At 37.5% G+C, this 18,059-nt stretch overlaps 1 protein-coding gene across 2 annotated transcripts in view; it reads right to left on the reverse strand.

Moving 5' to 3' along the window:
* CDKL5 (cyclin dependent kinase like 5) overlaps nt 1-18,059 on the reverse strand; it is a 141,700-nt gene that overhangs the window by 20,418 nt on the left and 103,223 nt on the right. For both annotated transcript variants that reach the window (XM_074814713.1, XM_074814712.1), the window contains exons 10-14: nt 14,876-14,956; nt 10,352-10,512; nt 7,022-8,048; nt 3,513-3,618; nt 1,297-1,420 (exon numbers count right to left, since the gene is read on the reverse strand). In XM_074814713.1, the coding sequence (XP_074670814.1) occupies nt 1,297-1,420; nt 3,513-3,618; nt 7,022-8,048; nt 10,352-10,512; nt 14,876-14,956 (1,499 nt within the window). The remainder of the gene's footprint in view (nt 1-1,296; nt 1,421-3,512; nt 3,619-7,021; nt 8,049-10,351; nt 10,513-14,875; nt 14,957-18,059) is intronic.

Genomic DNA, 18,059 nt, shown 5'->3' on the forward strand with positions numbered 1-18,059 from the left:
TGAATGATATATAAAGCAAAACAAGATTTCAGTTGGTTTATGTTATATGCAAGATAGAAAGATTCATATATGAAGGACAACAAAATATGTAAAAGGGTTCAACAGCACGAATAAATACCTTCTTTAGCCACATAAGTCACACCTTAAGTACCACCTTTTTACATAAATGACCGGATTCCTCAGCTAACTTCCACAAAATGGCTGTAGGTGGAGCTACTGAAGGACAGGAAGCAGACTCTAGTGAATCAGAGCAGGTGACAAGGGTTCTGGAGTGAACATCTTCTATTACTGACATGGGTATATAACCTGAAGACAAGCTGAAATACCAGTTGTTTCCCTTCCCCACTCCCCCCTACCCCCTTTCTTTTTTAAGCAGGTAATTCACAGGTTGTTCACGTGAAAACACATTAAGTCAACAAAACACTGAAACAGTTCTTAAGATAGCGTGATTTTATCGCACTTTCAGAGAGCAGTGTTTCAGATAGTGGTGCGAAGCACAGTTGAACCATGCGAATGCATGCAGTCCATTTCTCCTACCAATCCTCTGAAGCTCCATTTGCTTATTTTTATTCAAGTGTGCTTTATTGTGATTGAACAAAGTAGAATAAGACTATTTTAGAACTGAACAGCTCCCAGAGCAACAAAATGAAGATATTTCTCTTTGCAAAGCTATGCATATGCTGGCATTCTATTAGCATAATTATAGTTAATTGTTCTATGATATATTATGGAGACATGTGATGCTTTTAATATTTAAAAACCAACATACACCATTAAGATGTTGCTCAGTCCATTTTTCCCATAGAACGTACTCATTTCCTTCTGTGGTGCGTAAGCAAAAAGAGCAGCAGTCCCCATTGTAGGGTGAATATTATATTCTTCATTATACAGTCCTATTTTATATATGGAAACATGCATTTTGATATTTTTTTCCATTTGTCTGACAATTCATGCTTCTGGAATCCACAGATGAAGCTACGGCATTGCTATCCATACTATATGCACACAAGCACTTTGTATTATCTTTAACTGAAGATTAATAGAGGAAAAAATCAGGAAGACTGGACAAAAGTATGTAATCTTTAATGCATTCAGTGTGATGGTGTACTGAATTATTTCTTGTTGCCCAAAAGGGGACAGAAAACATGCCATGCTATGTCAGTATAGTCAGAGGAAACAACTAAGCACATATAGACAGTTGCAAATTTTGAGAAAAATGTGGGGTTTTTTCCCTCCTGTTAAAAATCCCTTTTTTTTCCTGCCATTCTCTACACATCTGTGTAAATAACAACTCACCAGGTATCAAAGGTGGTTTGTCTCTTTGAGTGGTTTGCCACCGTGCTGCTGTCTGCTGGTAACACAGATGCTCTGTTTGACACATTGTTTTCTATGTACGTACTCTCTGGACGAGGAGATGGAACTGAACAGAGAAAGAGCAAACAATGGATACTGAGCTCTGCCAAAAATCCCATCTTTCAGTTGTCTGCTTGCTCTCTACCTCTTTTACAGAAACAAGAGTGAAGACGCAGTTGTACTTTATGCATGACTGAAAAAAAGCATATTTTTACAGTTCGGAAAGCTGTTGTTTTGTGATACTTGCAAGGTAATATTAGTTGTGAAATGAGACCATTGTGAGACCATCATCAGAACTTAGCTAAGTTGTTATTAGATTTGAGAATATTTCTATCTGTAGGGAGCCACAAGTGAAATCAATATTTAAAAACAGGAAATAGAATAAAAGGTTGGAATACTGTTATTAAAGACACAAAATACTACAGTTTATACTTTGTCTTCACTTAGACCTTAAAAAAGGTAGTACCCACCCTGAAGAAAATTACTTTGGATTTTAATATAATTAAGACATTACTCACTAAAAATGAAACTATCAAAATCAGATATTATATTTTTTTCTAACAGACATACTGTGGGTTTCAAAATAGGTTATAGGTACCTAGAACATACATGTATTAGAATTATGAATATCACCAGAAATACCTGCACTGGATTAAAAATTGATCAGAGACTAGCTGCAGCATTACTGCAGCATCACACTATACTATCTACCAAAACTGAATTTCTTAAGTTTTTGTTCAAGATGTAGTACAAAAGTACATCCCAATAACCTTTTTATTAAGCCATTACTTAAAGAACTGCATAAATATGAATTTACTTTTTTCATAGTAGTTTTTTCTTTCAATAGTTTATGCGTATACTTTTATCAATGTTTTATTTAAATATAGTATAATTTTTCCAAAGCAACAATTAAGTCTGAACTAAAATATATTTGTTTCATAGATACAGCTAAAAAGGAAGAAACCTCTAGTTTATAATAAGGAATTGAATAAACCCCAGACCTACAGTTTCCTTAGCACACGTCTTATGGAAAGTCATTCTTCCTTGAACTTCTGTTTTACTATGTATAAAAAAAGAAGGATAATCCATGTCCAATTTTAGGAGTGTTTTAAGGATTAATAAAAGCAATTCAGGATTGAGGATTCTTGAGGATTCTCTGTTGCATGTGCTACAAAACCTTACACTCAAAAGCACTGCTCAAAACAGTACAAACTTTAATACTGCTCACAGGTTTTAATACTGCAATGGGACACTTGCAAGGATTGGCAGATTTTAACATGTCTAAATCAGGTTATCAGCCAACTGATCAACCTGAAGAGGATCAGAGGGAGGTTTGTGACTCTGCTTAAGGTTATTAGGTGACTCATAATCAAATTTTAGCTGACTGGGACTTCTTAAGGTTCAGGGGAGCCCCACAAGCCTCCTAACACTTGCAGAACAGTAATTAGCTTCTCATCATCCTTGTTTTTTTCAAAAGGATTACCCAGGTTTAGATGTGAGGCAGCTGCTCAAAAATCACCATCTTTTGTGTACCATAATGGAACAGTACCTATTTGTGTGTATATATATACACACACGCACATATATATACATACATATATATACACATGCACAGTCCTGTTCTATTATTTATGCTGAACTGGGATTATATAAGTGTGCTTTTGCTTGTAGGACACCCTGATCTTTAGTAAGTCTGAACAAAAGAAATGAACATAGGTTTCGAGCAATGAAAAATTAGCATTACAGTTCCATGCTCCACAGTATCTGAAATAGATCAGTAAGTATGTCAATGCGTTACAAGTACAAAGGTGTTTAGATATAGTGTTAATAAGAATTTAAAATACAAATTAAAAACATTAATGAACTGCTTATTCTGGCAATACTAACTGCCCCTGATAAATTATCTTCTGCTTTACAAGGTACTGCACTGAATATACTTTTCAATCAAAGTGAGTTATCATTTGCAAATAAATAATATGACACTAACACTGTTACTGCATACAACCTAGCACGTCAACCCAGTCTCTGAAAGTGGGGCAACAATTCTTTTTCCAATACACCTTTTTAGTTGTTCATGTTAGTTCTCTGTATCCATTTCTACTACTTATATTCCATGTTAAAATTCTTGTTTAATTTTGAAAGATCCACCATAAAATTACCTCTGTAAAAGCTGCCAACTCTTCTTGGAACAGGGTCATTATACAGAATTCTATTTTCCTTAGTAGATGCTCCATCTTCTGTGTGTGGATCATGATATGCTCCACCCTAAACAAAGGAACAATCAATTATTTAAAATGAAACGTTTGCAGTTTTAAACCAACATACATAAGCAAGAAACCCTGAACTTAACCCCACACAATTTTCCTTTCATGTTATTAATAACTGCCAATATCAAATCACAGACTATGTAATCAATAATTATTTGGTTTTGCTGCTTGCTTGTTTTTTCCAAAATCGCAAAAATAGCATTAACAAAATTTTGCCTCTTAGTTTTAATTTTATAGACTTGAGCATGATTCAGACTGTCAGATTTTTGCTGTGAATGAAATGCAGTTGTAACACCTCTGGAGGAATCTTTTACTGGAGGCGTTGTTAAATTAATTTCTGATGGAATCTGGTCACTCTGCTACTGGCAAATTTTAAAAAGCAAACAGGAGATGCATATAATTGGTGATAATTGCAACACCAAAGCCCTATTTCTTATCAGCTGTTATACAGTAGTACCTAGAGGTACCAACAGTAACAAAATGTACCGTATGCAAAATAAGACGTAGTCCCTGAACTAAGAAATCTATAAGCTAAATAGTTAAGTCAGACAGGATAGCAAAAAGAATATAATTCACTCTGTTTTCCTGAATACAGTTCTTCCTGGAAGTACTTCAAGCAAAAGCTTAAGCAAGCCCTTAGAAACATCCATATGCATGTAATTTGTCACCAAATATGACCTAACCCCACTCTTAAAGGAACCAGATGCTGCAACTTTTCCCACAGTATGGACTGACTGGAAAAATTCAATGCTCTCTACAAGACCCCACAGGAAACTGTACTGAAACCCCTATATGAATTTAAATCTAGGATGTCCAAGAATGACAAAGGTTAAAAAACCAAAATCACAAAAAACCCAACCAGAATTAAAAACTGGGATTTCAATTCACTATATGAGTGATTTGCAAAATCTATTTTGCTTTTTATTAATGAAGATCTGGCCTTTTATTAATGAAGATCTTGTCACAGATAAAACAACCCTTGAAACTGTACCAAGACAAGAAGTGCAGCTAAAACAATGCTTTAAATCACAGTTTGATTCTTCTAAAATTTACAAGAGGCTGAAGCATTTGATTAAATTACTACTTGTGTAAGATACCTTTTCTTTGCCAGCAGTTAAGTTACAAATATGAGACAGTAATAGCAACCTGTACTTGATTTTCTTCTGTTTGCCTCCATTGGTGTACATTTAATTTAAAATTAAAAAGAACCCTTAAACTAAAAGTGTTGTACTAAGACTTCAAAAGCCCCAGAACTAATACTGAATGCAAATATTTTTTTTTAAAAGTAAGATTTAAATAATGCTTTTCTTTAAAATACCTGGTAGAGCTAAAGAGAAAATCAATGAGAAACTAGGAACATGGAAGTGAGGAAACATCACAAAATATGAGCAGAGAGAGGGAACCAGTCGAACTGATTGGGAAAAAAAAGTAACAGGAAAATAATAAAGAATCTTTGAGCACACTTAGGTTACTCCTGATCTTTTAATTCAGTAATCCTGAAGGAAGTGAAATTTTCTGATTTCTAATGCAGAAAGTAGAAGAAAAAAGAAAAAAAAGGGATAGGAAGGAGCCAAAGAATGATTTCTTTGTGAAAATGCCTTTACCAGGAGTAAGAAGATTAACAATTTAATGCTGATTTGTTATTGAAAGTAGTATAAACAAACAAAAACAGCTTTGTGAATTTACTTCACTTGCCATCTATTTCAGAAGAGTATTTTTCCTTTCAGATTTCTCATGGTTGAAATACAGATTTAAAAGCATAAATTGAAGGCTTAGGTTTAAAAACACTGACCATAAGAAAGAAAGGCAAGTTCTTTACAAATGATTAGGCATTCCAAAGCGAATGAAAATGAACAAAACCATACGTGTTAAAATATACATCAATTTTTCTAATTAAAATAAAAATTTGTCAACCAATTGTCAAAAGACAAAGAATGATCTGATGAAAACAATCTGCCTCTACATAATATGAAACAAAAATTAAAATTATTTGTCAAATTAATATCTGCTACACAATGCAGAAAAAGATCCTAATGAGCTGAAAAATACAAGGTAGCATGAGCTGTTATTATCAAAACCTCAAATGTTGGTGTTATTGCCCTTCTACAGTAGCAACCTGAAGAATAGGTAACATTTAACTTGACTGAAATAAGAGAGAGAAAAATGACTACACAAAGAAAAAAACACCACGGTTTTGAAATGGAGCTGCTGTAATCCCTTCTAAGTAGATTTTTAAAAAAATTATTATTACATTGTATTTCTCCTATTTTGATGAGATCTTTTCTCATGTGTGAATACACATAACCCTGAATGGAGTAAATGTGGTAAGTATGAAAAAAACATGCCTTTTTTTCTCTACTGGATTGAAGAGTCAACCACTACCTAAAAACTCTTTTTTATGGTACTTATAGACCACTGTCAAATCAGCTACACATATTTCTTACATATACTAAGTAGGCAGAGTTTTTTAGACTCTCACAGTACAGCATAATTCTTAGACCTTAATATTTGCAGCTCTTTGACTTCCTTCAATTTGTCAACAAATCTGAACTAGATGTTCTCTCCTTAGAAGTCACTTTATCACAGCTGTACGTATAGAGAAGCAAACACTCATTTTTGTATGTCTTTCTGCACCATTTTCCTCCAGTGTGGATCAATGGTATAGCAGTTTAAAGATTTGGGAACAAATGCAGTCATCTTTACGCATCTGATGTGTAAAACATCGGATAATTCAGAACTGTTGAGTAAGGAATGTAAATCAACACCAAACTAGCCCTTCCTCTACTCATTAAATAATGTTCACAGTAAAACACAACAAGATATCTAGTGACAGTAATCACTGTAAGGAGTCAATTTACCAGTGGGTTCTCCAACATAAAATCTCTAGACTACCCCAGTTATTTATCATAGTAATCAAGAGAAATATTGCAAATTTTGGTATTCTTATAGTAAATTACAGCATTTCAGCAACAATGTCCTGCTAGCTCACAATTCAAAAATTAACATTAGCAGCCGTAACAGAAATACATACAAGAAAAGCTAAATAAAAGCACAAATGAGAAGGTTAATTAAGCAAAACAATATGATAAAAATGGCATCAGCAAATGTAACCAAAGACCAGGAACCACTAATGAAATTTTAACTTCAGAGACAAGTTTTTCTGTTCTCACATTCCAGCACTTTAAGAGAATGGTAGTCACAGTCCATTTTTTAAAATAGCCTCTCATTTTGCACTTGAAATATATAGCCCTTCTGAAAAAAAACCCAACATCCCTTGCCTTATAACAAGACAAATAAATAATGACTGTAAACAAACAGAACAGAGAAAGCAGGACACTGTCCCCACATGGAGTAAAGAAAGGAAGGTAAGCCCTCCATAACAGGCAATATTTTGAACTAACCCTATTAGTATCTTCTGTACAGTCTTCTCGTGATGAGCCAACAGATCTTGTGAGTGACTTATGCTGCACCTGTGGAGATAACAGTTGCAGGCTGTTTGCTCTGGCTGCCATCCCTTGCCCTATGCTTAAGCCACCCTCTGAGCCCTTTGACCTCACTCTGTCCCGGCTCACATACATAGAGTGTCTATGAGGGCGCTGCTGTGAAGAAAAAGGACTGGTATAACCTAGACCATAGGAAAAAGATTCATGTGGAGCAGATAGAGAGTGGGAATGGCTTCCATCCATGTGATCTGGCAGTTTTAACTCCTCCATTGTTTTGGAGTGTCTTGTTGATGGTCTTCGGGTGTCCAGAGTACCGTCGCTGCGGTTATTCCTCCCGGATGGACTCAGCAAAGTTCTGTTATCACTGTGTCGAGGAGCAGTTGGACTGGTAGGAGAGTTCAAGTCCATACAGCTGGATGGAAAATACCTACTGCTGTTTGGTTCTGCAGCTTGGGCCCTGGCCTCAGAAAGGTTGCCCACAGATTTCGAGTCTGTCAGAACCCCATGGCTCTTTGACTTTGTCCGATATGAAGGACTTTTTGAAGACTGGGGGATAGTATCGATATAGCTGTGGCGACTGTGCTTATCGCCAGGTTGCAGTGTCCCAGTTTTGCTTTGAGAAGTTTCCATAAATGAGTGCCGGTTCTGCTGAGATCTGGTGTTAGACTTCAGGTACTTTGTGCCTGAACCATCAGAACTTTTTGGGTCCACGTTAAAATCAAATTCTGTTTTTGCCTTTGTTTCCTTTGGGCTGAGAAGATGTGGCATGTTATTATTGGCTAGATCCTTGTTGCCAGATCCAGGTGTGTTGCTTGGTTTTTTTGCATGCATTGGACTGTGTGCAGCTCCAGGAAGGTTTCCATTCAAAAAGCTTTCATTTGCTGGAAGACCCTCTTCTCTTGGCCCGCCAACCCCTAGTGTCTGTATATCCTTGCTGTTTGATCTGTGGTGTGACTGCAAAGCAGAACTTTTGCTGGCTTGATTTCTACATTAAAATGCATAAAGAAGCATTAATATACCAGATTACATAGTCATGTATTAATAACTTTAACAAAAGTACACTCATTTCAGAAAGGAGGTGCCATTTAAAACCACAAAATTTAACTGCAGTAAGGTCAAATACTGCCAACATCAGAAGTTCCACTAAAATAACAGATTTGAAGGTGTTAGTGCATTGTTGTTTCTTTCTGGTTATATCCTGATGGACAAACTCAGCTTTGGTTAACAGATTTTGCTGACTAAAAAAAAAGGAAGATATAAAATCCAATCATAGAAATTCCAACATATATTTACACATTTATGCATGTGTGTGATTAATATATGTGCACATCAATAATGTAAGCACTACATTAAGAAAATTAGCTATATATCTGTTGAAAAAAATCTTAAATACACCTGGCATATCAAAGTGAAGGTAGAACAATAAAGTATGTCAGTACCATCAAAAAAACCTGATACAATCAATGCTCCAGGCCATCTAATGTATGTCTGATTTGGAGGGGGAAGGGAGAGGAGAGGAGGGGGAAAAGAGGTTATGGTGCTGATAAAGACATCCATATGGAGTGAGCCTGAGCTCAGTGCAGCACAGCAAGCCCTGTAACACCAAACCCAAACCCAGGTCTACAACAGGAACCCTAACTTTTGTGCAACTTGGCACTATCCCAGTTCTTGGCACACTAACTCATTCTCAAAGCTGCACCCAAAACGCTCTGCAACCAGACTGACTTGGTGCAGAGCTACCTGTTAACGTCCTTAACCTCCACTCTACTTTCTAGCTTTCTGGTGTTGGGAATACAGGACTGTGATATGAGCTGGTTCTGCAAACACTCTGCCTAAATTTATTTGAGCGGGATTTCTGGCATAAAACCAGTTCTGCTTCTGGGCTTATGCTGGCATTACAAACTAGCCATGACTGAGCAGTGCTGCAGCTGTACTTGTCAGCCTTGACGGACCTAGGCAGCTATGAGCAGTTAACTTATTTTTGTATCAAATCTATGTTAATGTAACTCACTGAGGGTTAAAGTGAGAGCTCACTGTACAGGTGAGTTTGTACCTTGTTGTTCTTGCTGATAATTATGACTGGATAATACTAGCCATTTTTATACCTAGGATTTTTGTATTACCCATTTTCAGTGATCTAATTATGTACCCTATTACAGTTTCTAGAAATTTAGCAATTTTAATGCCAGTTTAAAGTATTTTTTAGTTTAAAATATTATTTAGTTAAAAGGTAGAAAAAGGTACCTAGTAATTTTAAATCAAGCGGCTAGGCAAGCCTTTTTGACAAGACGCTTCCCATGGATCTAGGTTTTCCTTTCTGATGCCACACCTCTAATGGTAAAACTTCTATCCTAAATACCTATAAGGGCAGCTAAAACTTTTTGGTGTCTATCTCCAAAAAAGTATGGATTGTAAATGTCATCATCCCAAATCTTAAAATGGGGAGTAATTTTTTGAATCTCACAGGAGAGCTAAAGAAAAACATGGCTAGGATTAAAAGCCACTATCATTCTGCACACTTCAGATGGTGACCTTTAGGAAAGCTTTTGTCAGACGAGTACCATGAGGCTTTTTGTGGTGAAGTATTTTATCCACCAGTAAACCTGGTTTGTTGATGTATTAAAATCAAGTGGCTTCTCTCAAGCTATGTTGGTCCAACAAGGGAGTCACTGAGCAAATACATCCTGCTTTAAGTTCAAGTAGACTAGACTTGATTCATAACTGCAACTGCAGACAAAATTCTGTTCATCCCCACTTTGGAGCATGATCAATGCACATGATTTTCAGGATGTTTAGCTGCTAAAAATCTATGTGAATTTTGAACTTTCAAATATCAAAACCTTGGACAGATTTGCACATATACAGTAATGATAGCATTCCAAAGAAAAGAGCATTCCTTTGGAATCTGAGGTGTCCTCAAAGCCACAAAATTCCTACTGTTGTTCAAGAAAAAGGCTAACTTTTTTAAAGACAGGTAAGCCAACTTACTTTTTCTTTATCATAACACAGAAACAGTTTGAACATTGTATTTGGCTTTTTTCAAGAAGCATTCAGCCTGATGCAGAAAGTTATCAAAAATTTTGGTTTGAATAGTTATAATACAGTAAAACTGTGTCTACTTCCTTTATGCAGTGAGGCAACATGGAACAGTATATACGTCTCAATGTGCCTAAATTGTCAAACAACAACTTCTCTTTTCTTGTAGATGACGTTGTATGTAAGCATGATAGCAACACTCATTGGCAGAGCAGATGTCAGTGATGATGATGATGACATGACTACGTTTACCTGTTAGACAATGTGTTGCTGTCTACGTGGTAAGGTTTTCTCTTAGCTGACCGTGAAGGTGAGCTTCCACAGCGATCCAACAGTCTTTGGGTTTGAAATGAAGGATGGTTCAAACATTGTTCTGTCAAATACCTATCGGCTGGATCTAACTTCAGTAAGTTCTTTGGAAAACAAATCCAAAAGTGTAAATGTTAGTATCTGTATTTGTATCAGCAAAAAATGTAACAAAATAAAGAACATTATTGGGTTTTTTTTAATGTCCAGAGTTTCTGTGATGAGATATAACTGCTAGAATTATTTCATGTTCCATTAAACTACGTATGATACAAAATAAACACTTACAAAACCTATGTTCTACTTAAGATGGAAGGCCTCAGCCTTGCTTGTTATGAAACATATGTGCTGTGTGTATATAATTAATATATATACACATACATATATAATTATATGTGTGCTTAAAATGTTTAAAATATCTGAAATTTTAAAAATGTGTTTTATGTATATACCTATACATGTTTAAAATATATGTATTTTAAACACATTTTTCAGGATATACCTTACAAGATGTTGTTTAGAACTAAAAATATTAAATTTAACAGTAATAAAATGCTACAACGAAACAAGCTTTACAAACAGAACCAGCATATGGGTACATTGTTATACAAACAAAAACAGTCTCTTAAAGTGAGTATTTTTTAAAATATACAACTATAAGAGTTCTGGTTTTTACTTCTAGGGTTCAAGTCCACCCATATTTTTAAAGAATCATCTAAACTGTTTACAACGCACTCAAAGTAACATTTGCCTTATAATTCTGTTAGATCTGGTGTGACTCTAAACACTTTCTGACATGTAGAAAATATTTAATCACAAAATTGAAAACCAGTAGGTTGGGTATTTTGATAAGCTTGAAAGGTTTCTTGCAGGAACAGGGCAATACAAGAATATCTTGGAATATGTGAACATGCATGGCTGCCAGCCAGGATAGAAGTTTGAATGGTTATAAAGTTAAAAGAATAGCTATTTTTTAAGGGTTACATCGGTTGAATAGAGAACAATTCTATGCATATATATGTATGTGTATACACACACACAATGCATATCTGTACATGCATTAACATAGTATTCAGCCACTTGATCATAAACTGGCTTTTCCCTTCACAGGATCCCTTCACTTCAAAATGGAAAATGCTTGGGAAACAAAGCAAGTGGCAAACTGCATTCCTATGTAGTTTGGTGATACAGTATCTTCCTTTCTCAAGTGACAAACTATGTACTGAATGACTTAACTTTTTCTTTTCCCCTTTTTTCTGGTGCTCATCACTACAGTGGCTCAAATAGTCAAACAACACAAGAAGCCCACACGTGATTTCCACCATTCCTCCTTAGAAAAGAGTATGTCCAAAGGCTTCCCTCAAATGCCTGTACATTAACTTGCAGAGCCTGGACCACGAGCAAGGAGAACTGGAAGTCCATAGGGAATCACAAGGCTGTGAACCTGCCTGGAATCACAGAGAAGTAGTGGGACAGGGCTCATGGCTGAGGCATGGTCACTGATGGGTACAGCTGGCTTCAGAAGGAAGGAGGGAGTAGGAGAAGAGTGGCACTCCATATAATTTGAGTTCCTGGATGGTATCAAATATCAGCATGAAACAGAAGGTGTATTCACTGACAGTCTCTGGGTCAGGATTAGAAGGGAAAGCAACATTTGTGATGTTATGGTGGGAGTTTGCTACAAACCATGCATTCAAGAGCATGAAGAAGATGAAGAGGACAACTCTACAACAACAAGCAGAAGTCTCCTGATCACACGGCAGACTTCAACTATCCAGACATCCAGCCTGTATAGATGATCCAGGAGATTTCTCGACTATGTTAGTGGCAATTTTGTAGTGCAGTTGCTGGAGAGCCAAATCAGTCAAGGGTATGACTTCTCTCTACTTGACCTGCTGCTCACCAACAGTAAAGTACTGGTGACGAATCTGATCAGAGAAGACAGTCTAAGCTGTAGTGCCCGTGAGATGATTACAGTTGGGATTCAAAGGGTGGGAAGATAAGCATCAGGAATAGGACCCAGGACTTCAGAGACCCAGAACTTCAGCTTCTATAGGGAATAACTGGACAGAATCTCTTGAAAAACTGCCATCAGAGGAAAGGTGTCCAGGTGAGACACTTGATTTTTAAAGAAAATTTCTTGAGAGTTCAGGAAAAAAGCATCTTATTGTACAGAAGACCACAAAATTTTGCATAAGAGGGAGTTTCTTAATGGACAAAAATGCAAAACGTGAGTGTGTAAGAAGTAAAGGCAAGGACAGGATACAAAGGAGGACCATAAAAGCACTGTGGTAGCACAAAGGATAGGCCACTTTGGAAGATCAAAGTCCAGCTGGACCTAAGGCAAGTGAAGAACATCAAGGGTAAAAAGAAGGGGTTCTCAAGTATTCTACAAGTAAATGGAAGCTCAGAGAAAATGCATGTCTGCTGCTGAATGTGGGAGACAACTGAATGACAGATGACATGAAAAAGACCGTAACATTCAATGTCTTCTTTGCCCAAGTCATCACATGCAAAACCAGCTCCCAACTCCCAAATGCAAGCTTGCAAAACAGCATGATTTGTGAAGGAGAGAAGCAACAAAGCAACAGGGCCAAAAATCTGCCTCTTCATTAATCTAGCCCAGAAACGCTCTCTAAATAGAGGTATCAATAACTCACTACTTTAGCTGGCATAAATTGAAGTGTGGGTTATTCAGTAATCTAGTAATCAGACCTGGGGTCCCTGGGAATGCAGATAATGAGGAACACACCAAGCGTGGACATGTGCCAGACTGTCCAGTGTGGAGAAGAGAGAGGCATACAGCAAAGTATGTGCAGCATTTGTAGCATGCAATTTAACCACAAGTCTCTTCTGTTCTCTTCTTGTAGTCTTTTGCTCACTCTTTAACAATGTTTCAACTGCTGAATTAAGTAATGTAGGTCAAACACAAAATATCCCCTCTACAGAATTCCTGACCTTTCTCATCTTGTATGGAGAAATACAGGCAGAGAAGTTTAAAAGATTTAAAGTGGAATGGAATTATTTGGAAACCTGTTTCCTTAAAATTCAAGTGCTTCATTTCACAACTTTTTAAACTTTTAAATCACACTAAAAGAACCAAAAGCATTGAGATATAACATAAAAATTAGGATAAAATGAAAATAAACCCTGCCCCAGCAGGTGTAACAATGGTCTGAACAATGATCTTGAAGTTGCTGTTCTGCAATATATGCTACTACAGCTTGAACTACAGCTAACTATGATGCCAGAAAAAAGTATCTGTGAATTAGAAAAGAGAGGAGAATGTCTAATATCAAAACAAGTAATTACATGTATCGAGGTATCTAATTTTGCAGACTCCATGAAACCAAGATAAAAGTTATGCTGACTCTCTTCATAAGGCAGGGAGATTAAATGAAAGTTATTTGAACCGGTTGTGTGGTGCTGAAGAGTACAACAAATTTGGTGGGTTTATGCTGGCTACATCAATATTATTAAAAGCAAATAAACACCCAAGTATACCCCAAAGCAGATGACCTCTGGTTTCTGAGACAACTAGTGCAGATGGGCTTGGGACCACACAATTCATTTAGAGTTGATTAGCCATACCCATGCCTCATATTTGTCCCAGATTGCCTTTAATTTTTAGGTGGTACCCCTGTGATGCTAAACCTAAGTTTTGACACTGACTTTTTTTTTCAGCTTACTGTGGATGAAATAATGGGAGGGTTCTACTGCATCTTACCATGGTGATGTTTTTATAGTACAGTAAGAAGGACAATAATATGTGTTGCATGCTCAGGAATACAGCACAAATTCATAGCACAATGCTTTACAATGTTTGGCCACTTTGAGGGGAGCCAGCTTCTCCTTATCCCCTGTAAGAAACTATCTGAGTACCATATCCTAGTTTGGCCATGGGTAACTAGCTAACTTGCTCCAAAACAGGACTGAAGAGTAACTTAACATACATGCTATGTAGAGGTGAGTGATAGCAAGCAGATTAAGGGCTCAGGTAAAAAAAAAAAATAATATTGTGCATCAACTTTGTCTTTGACAACTGTGCACACCCTCATGCTTATCCAACCACAAATGAACAACAACTCAGGATGGCCTAACACTCTGTGGATTTATCTAAATTTATTATGGGCTGAGAGCTCATACGCCAGCATTACTAAGGTAACTCGTGCATCTGAAGGCACTTCAGTGTGAATGCCTATTGCTGCAAATGATGGAGATTCTTTTGTCTGGACTATGTATTGTTTATCAAATCAGTCAAATTTGAACAGACTCTCGGGCATTTGCAAAAGGTACTTTCCTGATACCCAGGAAATATCAAGCCTTACTACAAACAATGATGATATCAAAATATCTCAAACAGAAGTTCACAAGTACTTTTCAGATGTATTATATTAGGAAACAAAGATAAGAAGTCACTTAGATCTTTCCCTACATATTACAGACAGAAAATAAAATACATTTTCCTACCTTCATAAGATCAAGCAATACACCACTTAAAATTCCCAAGTATCTTCTCTCTAAAGACTGTGGATGATTGACTGCTGGAAACTGTAAAAATAATATAGCATAAATATACTGAGAATGCAAACAAGGTATATATGAATACAATGTTTCAAAAAATAGAAGCTACACAGTGAATCAAGGCATGTAATTAATGGGAATCATATGCACTGAAAAAGTGGTTTATCATAGAATCATTCAGGTTGGAAAAGACCCTTGGGATCATCGAGTCCAACCATCAGCCCTACTCTACAAAGGTCTCCCATACACCATATCCCCCAACATCTCATCTAAACGACCCTTAAACACATCCAGGGATGGTGACTCCACCACCTCCCTGGGCAGCCTATTCCACTGTCTGACCACTCTTTCTGTGAAAATTTTTTTCCTAATGTCCAGTCTAAACCTCCCCTGTTGGAGTTTAAAGCTGTTACCCCTTGTTCTGTCACTAATCACCTGTGAGAAGAGACCAGCACCAACCTCTCTACAATGTCCTGTCAGGTAGCTGTAGAGAGTGATGAGGTCTCCCCTCAGCCTTCTCTTCCTCAAACTGAACAGTCCCAGCTCCCTCAATCTCTCCTCATAGGATTTGTTCTCCAGGCCCTTCACCAGCTTCGTTGCCCTCCTCTGCACTCGCTCCAGCACCTCGATATCTCTCTCGTATTGAGGTGCCCAAAACTGGACACAATACTCCAGGTGTGGCCTCACCAGCGCAGAGTACAGGGGGACTATCACCTCCCTACTTCTGCTGGTCACACTATTTCTAATACAAGCCAGGATGCCGTTGGCTTTCTTGGCCACCTGGGCACACTGCTGGCTCATGTTCAGCTACTTGTCAATTAGAACCCCCAGGTCCTTCTCTTCCAGACAGCTCCAGCCACACCTCCCCAAGCCTGTAGCGATGCATGGGGTTGTTGTGGCCCAAGTGCAGGACCTGGCACTTGGCCTTGTTGAAGCTCATCCTGTTAACGTTGGCCCACTGATCCAACCTATCCAAGTCCCTTTGTAGTGCCTCCCTATCTTCATGCAGATCGACATTCCCGCTTAACTTGGTGTCATCTGCGAATTTACTGATAATGCACTCTGTGTCCTTATCAAGATCATCAATAAAGATGTTGAACAGAAATGGTCCCAACACCCAGCCCTGAGGAACACCACTTGTGACCGGCTGCCAGCTGGATTTAGCTCCATTGACCACCACTCAGCAGACCGTTCGCTCATCCAGGCCATGGGCAGCCAGTTTTTCTATGAGAATCCTATGGGGAACTGTGTCGAATGCTTTTCAAAAATCCAGGTAGATAATATCGACAGCTTTTCCCTCGTCCAATGGTCGGGTCATCTTGTCATAGAAGGAGATCAGGTTTGTCAGGCAGGACCTGCCTTTCATAAACCCATGCGGACTAGGCCTGATCCCCTGGTTGTCCATTATATCACTTTTAATGGCACTCGAGATGACCTGCTCCATGACCTTCCCTGGCACCGAGGTCACACTGACAGGTCTATAGTTTCCTGGATCGTCCTTTCTGCCTTTCTTGTAGATGGGTGTCACATTTGCCACCCTCCAGTCCAATGGGACCTCCCCAGTTAGCCATGATTTCAGGTAAATCATGAAAAGCGGCTTGGCGAGCACATCTGCCAACTCTTTCAGCACCCTTGGCTGTAACCCATCCGGTCCCACAGACTTGTGTGCATCCAAGTGGTGTAGCAGGTCTCTGACCACTTCCTCTTTAACTGTGCTGACCTCAATCTGCTTCCCCTCCCCATCTCCCAGCTCATGAGGCTGGGTGTCCAGGAACATCCAGTTCCACTGCTAAAGACTGAGGCAAAGTAGGCGTTGACCACCTCAGCCTTCTCCTCATCCTTAGTTACCATGTTTCCCTCTGCATCCAATAAAGGAGGGAGATTTTCCCTAATCCTCCTTTTGCTGTTAATGAATTTATAGAAACATTTTTTATTATCCTTAACAGCTGTAGCCAATAATGTTATGAAACATTACAAAACATTATAATGAAACAAATCACTGTTAATGTATGTTATGCATCTAGTCAACCAAATAAAGTATTATTCATTAGCAGGGTAGTCAAGAAACCTCTCTCAAATGAGAAATAATCAACTTAGATTTATAAATGTGTTTGTGGCATTATGATTGACAAGAGGTGGGAGGTTTAAAATAGATTCAGAAATAACATAAGTAATGTGTATTTAAAAAAAGATTAAAAATAGCTTTGACAGAATTTGAGAGTGTAAATATAGTAACTAATCGAATAGCAAAGATTAACTCCCCATGAAGGCAGTATTTGAAACTAGCCCTGTCTAGAAAGAAGAAGAGGACAGGCAGAAGAAAGAAAAAGTAAAGCACAGAATTGGGGTTTTTTTACTTGCTTTGTAAACAAGGCAAGAGTCAAATAAAATGAAGACAGAACCTTTTCTTTTTATCAAATGAAAGAAAAGTTTCTCAATATTTCATTGCTATAACATAATGTCAAGTAGAATGAGTTGAAAAGAAACAAAGATCCATTTCCAGACTGTGGCACTTGTTGAACTGATTGCAAACTAATAGATAAACGGATTTCAGTGAGGTAACTTCAAATTTAAAAACTAAACATATATGCCAGAGTTTTCAGAATTAGAAATTAAGGCTGGATTTCCAACAGAGGCATAAAAAAACCTCATGGATCCAACTTACGCTGATTTTAGAGAAAATTACACTTTTGAATACCAGAGAAGCCTCGGGAAAAAAATAAACAAAACCAAAACAACAATCAGCTAGACTACTGGCATTAATCACAGTTTATCCAAAACGACACAATTGAGATCCAGACATTTTGTTAGCAGTTCCCAGAGTTGTGGAATTTGCCCAATACTATGCAAGTGTTTCAATTGCAGCCTGGCTTGATCCCATCTACACCCTATGTATTTTCCAAGAAGTCCTCTTAAGCTAACACAGCAAAGCAAGAGCACTAACAATAGGAAGCATGCAGTGTTCTCGTCTACTGGTACATAAAAGCCATCAATGTATACCCAAATGGGCTCAAGTCATACGTAAAATATATCCACATAAAATACTGATTTACAGTTAAAAATCAATGAAAATACAAGAAAACAATAACATTCAAGTTAATGATTAAGACAGACAACAGCAACAAAAAAA

This window comes from Strix aluco, chromosome 2 (genome assembly GCF_031877795.1).
Source record: "Strix aluco isolate bStrAlu1 chromosome 2, bStrAlu1.hap1, whole genome shotgun sequence".
In the NCBI taxonomy this organism is placed as follows: Eukaryota; Metazoa; Chordata; class Aves; order Strigiformes; family Strigidae; genus Strix; species Strix aluco.